At 52.9% G+C, this 4447-nt stretch overlaps 1 protein-coding gene across 4 annotated transcripts; it reads left to right on the top strand.

Moving 5' to 3' along the window:
* Positions 1-7: 7 nt before the first annotated feature.
* On the top strand, positions 8-1733 carry LOC106724724 (protein SPT2 homolog). Of its 4 annotated transcripts, none has more exons than XM_014533127.1 (2): positions 8-323; positions 553-1733. In XM_014533127.1, the coding sequence occupies exons 1-2, from the start codon at positions 122-124 to the stop codon at positions 1572-1574; spliced, it is 1224 nt and encodes a 407-aa protein (XP_014388613.1). In that variant the 5' UTR covers positions 8-121; the 3' UTR covers positions 1575-1733. The 4 variants fall into 4 exon arrangements, with proteins under 4 accessions (XP_014388613.1, XP_014388614.1, XP_014388615.1 ...); XM_014533128.1 differs by having other exon boundaries at positions 8-408; positions 574-1733; XM_014533129.1 differs by having other exon boundaries at positions 8-437; positions 780-1733.
* Positions 1734-4447: the final 2714 nt, after the last annotated feature.

Below are 4447 nucleotides of genomic sequence, written 5' to 3'. Positions count from 1 at the left end.
TCCCGTGTGTGCTCTGCCTCTGACGTCCCTTCCGGTGGCTTCTGGCGAGCGAGTCCTTTGGTCGGTTGGTTTCTACCTTGAAGTGGAAGTTTCCAGACAGAAAAGAGGTAACAGTCACACAATGGAAGGTTCCAGGTGTTTCCGTGGAAGGTTCCGGGTGTTTCTATGGAGGGTTCCGGGTGTTTCCGGGAAGGTTCCGGGTGTGTCCGTGGAGGGTTCCGGGTGTTTCCATGGAAGGTTCCGGGCGTTTCTATGGAGGGTTCCGGGTGTTTCCAGGAAGGTTCCGGGTGTTTCCGTGGAAGGTTCTGGGTGTTTCTGGGAAGGTTCCGGGTGTTTCCGGGAAGGTTCCGGGTGTTTCTGGGGAGGATTCCGGGTGTTTCTGGGAAGATTCCGGGTGTTTCTGGGGAGGTTCCGGGTGTTTCCGTGGAGGGTTCCGGGTGTTTCCCACGAGCGAGTCCTTTGGTCGGTTGGTTTCTACCTTGAAGTGGAAGTTTCCAGACAGAAAAGAGGTAACAGTCACACAATGGAAGGTTCCAGGTGTTTCCGTGGAAGGTTCCGGGTGTTTCTATGGAGGGTTCCGGGTGTTTCCGGGAAGGTTCCGGGTGTGTCTGTGGAAGGTTCCGGGTGTTTCTAGGGAAGGTTCTGGGTGTTTCTATGGAAGGTTCTGGGTGTTTCCGTGGAAGGTTCCGGGTGTTTCTAGGGAAGGTTCCGGGTGTTTCCGTGGAAGGTTCCGGGTGTTTCCATGGAAGGTTCCGGGTGTTTCCACAGGAAGGTTCCAGGTGTTTCCGTGGAGGGTTCCGGGTATTTCCGTGGAGGGTTCCGGGTGTTTCCGTGGAGGGTTCTGGGTATTTCCGTGGAAGGTTCTGGGTGTTTCTGGGGAGGATTCCGGGTGTTTCTGTGGAAGGTTCCGGGTGTTTCCGGGGAGGGTTCCAGGTGTTTCCGGGGAGGGTTCTGGATGCAGGATAGTTAACGTTGGCGAGGAACGCGACCATGATGACAGCTCGGGGACCTGTGGTCTCTGCCCTGGTGCCGCGGCCGCCCTGAGGGATCCGGGAAACAGGAAAACCCCTTCGCTTCCCCAAAGGCCGTCGTCAGGAGCGTCCCCCAGAGGCAGGCTCAGCGGGGGCGGCGATGGGCCTTCGGAGGGAAGACGCCCGACGACGACAGGGCGGCCGCCGGAACTGCTTCTGGTTAGAATGTCTTCGTTCAGACCATCCTGTGTGGTTACTTGTATTTTTGTATTTATTTTTATTTCATTTTTTCAGAGAGCGAGGAAGGGAGAGGGACAAAGAGATGGAAAGGTCGATGAGAGGGCACATCCATCGCTGCCTCCCGCACGCCCCCCCCGGGGACCAAGCCCGCAGCCGGGCCTGTGCCCCGACCGGAGTCGAACTGGGACCCCCAGGTTCCGAGGTGGACGCCCCACCCTGAGCCCCGGCCGTGGGGTTACTTCCCGTCTCGGAGTCCGTGAGGCGGCCACGCCGGCCGGTGAGAGCAATGACTGTAACGCAGCGGTTCTCAACCTGTGGGCCGCGACCCCTTTGGCGGTCGAACATGCGGCCTGTGGGCTGTGAGTTTGACGTGCTTGCCTTAGGTACTGAACGCTGCCCTAAATGATGCTAAATTCCCTAGATATTCCACTCTAATCCTACCCGTGAGCTATGTAGCTTTATGCTCTAGAACAGTGGTTCTCAACCTTCCTCATGCCGCGACCCTTTAATACAGTTCCTCATGTTGTGGGGACCCCCAATTTCATTGTTACAAATTGAACATAGTTAAAGCATCGTGATTAATCACAAAAACAATATGTAATTATGTATGTGTTTTCCGATGGTCTGAGGCGACCCCTGTGAAAGGGTCGTTCGACCCCCAAAGGGGTGGCGACCCACGGGTTGAGAACCGCTGCTCTAGGAGATCGCTAAAAGGACGCAGTCTGCCTATCACAACAGCTGGCTGTAAAGGGCCACGGACAGCAAAGAACAAGCTCTGGTTCTGTTCACCAGCTAAACACTTTGGTTCTAATATAGACCCATGGCCCTGGCCGGGGGCTCAGTTGGGCAGAGCATTGTCCCAGGACCAAGGTTTCAAGTTCGATCCCCGGTCAGAGCACAGACAGGAATCAACTAATAAATGCATAAGGAAGTGGAGCAACAAATCGATGTTTCTAAAATCAATCAATCAATAACCATGGTTACTAATTAACCCTGAAAGACTCAAACAACAAGAAAGCAGCTTACAGGATTCCTGGGTTTGACTGGATATTGTCACAACTGGGTTCCAAATTCTCCAATAAGGGCCCCGCCTGCACATGGACCTGATCCAATTCAGTGGCACCCAGAAGGGAAACAAGCTACGAAACCGCTAAAGAACGATCCAGAGCAGCGGTTCTCAACCTGTGGGCCGCGACCCCTTTGGCGGTCGAACGACCCTTTCACAGGGGTCGCCTCAGACCATCGGAAAACACATATATAATTACATATTGTTTTTGTGATTCATCATGATGCTTTAATGATGTTCAATGTGTAACAATGAAAATACATCCTGCATATCAGATATTTACATGACGATTCATCACAGTAGCAACATGACAGTGATGAAGTGGCAACGAAAATAATGTTATGGTTGGGGGTCACCACAACATGAGGAACTGAATTAAAGGGTCGTGGCATGAGGAAGGTTGAGAACCATTGATCTAGAGCAGGGGTCCTCAAACTACGGCCCGCGGGCCACATGCAAATATTGTATTTGTTCCCGTTTTGTTTTTTTACTTCAAAATAAGATATGTGCAGTGTGCATAGGAATTTGTTCATAGTTTTTTTTTAAACTATAGTCTGGCCCTCCAACCGTCTGAGGGACAGTGAACTGGCCCCCTGTTTAAAAAGTTTGAGGACCCCTGGTCTAGAGCGTCCACCCTGGGGCACCGTCATGAGAGACACTTGAACTCCAAAATTCAGAGGCCGTCACAGACCTGCAGGCTCTTGTAGCCACAAGTCCGGTCAGAAGCCGGGGCCCCGCCCTGCCTGACGCCGTCTCTGCTGCGGACACCGCCTGAGCCAACGGCAGACAGCGACGGGCTCTCGTCCTGTTAAACCTCCACCGAGTTCTCCTCCCATCCAACACCCGCCAGCCGCCTGGCTCTGGCCCCTGCAGCCAACGGCACTCACACTCCACGCAACAGGCTGCACCCCGCAGCTTCGCCCCTCGGTTTGCAGGACGAAGACACGCGTGTTTGCGTGTTGCTGACGGGCCCTGCCTCTTCCCAGGGGTGGTGCACAGGCAGTTCCTTGGCGATGCTGACACCACCGGCTCGCGGACGGGTTTCGAAAGGCTGCGCAGGACACGCCCGGATGACATCATGGAAGGTTCTCATTTTACCCGAATAAAACCCGCCTCACGGGCCTCATTGTTCTAACTCGGCTTGTCAATCGGCCAAAGATGAAGTCATGGCCAGTATTTACCGTGGTGGTGGCTGTGCCACTGGGGTAGCTCACACCTTTAGAACGTTTCGGAGGCAGCGAGGCTTCTTAATTTTCTTTTGTTTCTTAAGATATATATGTATATATATTTAATATATTTTATTGATTTTTTACAGAAAGGGAGAGGGATAGAGAGTTAGAAACATCGATGAGAGAGAAACATTGATCAGCTGCCTCCTGCACACGCCCTACTGGGGACGTGCCCGCAACCAAGGTACATGCCCTTGGCCTGAATCGAACCTGGGACCCTTCAGTCCGCAGGCTGACGCTCTATCCACTGAGCCAAACCGGTTAGGGCTTAAAATATATTTTTATTGATTTCAGAGAGGAAGGGAGAGGGAGGGAGAGAGAAACATCAGTGATGAGAGAGAATCATGAATCGGCTGCTTCCTGTGCACGCCCCACACTGGGGGTGGAGCCAGTAACCCGGGCATGTGCCCTGACTGGGAATTGAACTGTGACCTCCTGGTTCATAGGTCAATATTCAACTGCTGAGCCACACCGGCTGGGCGGGCTTCTAAATTTCCTAAGGCAGCCCGTAAAGAATGGAAAACAGGTTGCAGAATTATTAGATGCCGTACAGAAATGACAACAGTGGGCAACCATCAAAATTCCGGGACATTCTGAAGCAGCCACCGAGGCAGCAAGAGGAAATTGTTTAGCCGATGCTGTGGCCAGACCTGCTTGACCATTCCCAAGGGAGAGGGACAGAGGTCCCACACGTCCAAGCCGTGAGGCCTCAGGTCGCCCCAGGCTGGGCGCTGTCTGTAACCCCAAAATGGACCCAAATGGGAAGGAACATTCCAAAATGGGTGAGTGGGTTTGTCTGTCCATCATCAGTGTTTGGGTGGCAACCCAACTGTTGAGGTAAAAAACAAAATAAAACAAAAACCTTAGCCAAACATGAACAAATCCTTTTAACTTATTTCGGCTCGTCCTCTCTAAATTGTGCCGGGCCAGCACAGCCAAGG

Source organism: Myotis brandtii, unplaced genomic scaffold (assembly GCF_000412655.1).
Source record: "Myotis brandtii unplaced genomic scaffold, ASM41265v1 scaffold940, whole genome shotgun sequence".
In the NCBI taxonomy this organism is placed as follows: domain Eukaryota; kingdom Metazoa; phylum Chordata; class Mammalia; order Chiroptera; family Vespertilionidae; genus Myotis; species Myotis brandtii.
The sequence above is the reverse complement of the archived record's forward strand: the minus strand, read 5'-3'. Positions and strand labels throughout refer to the sequence as shown.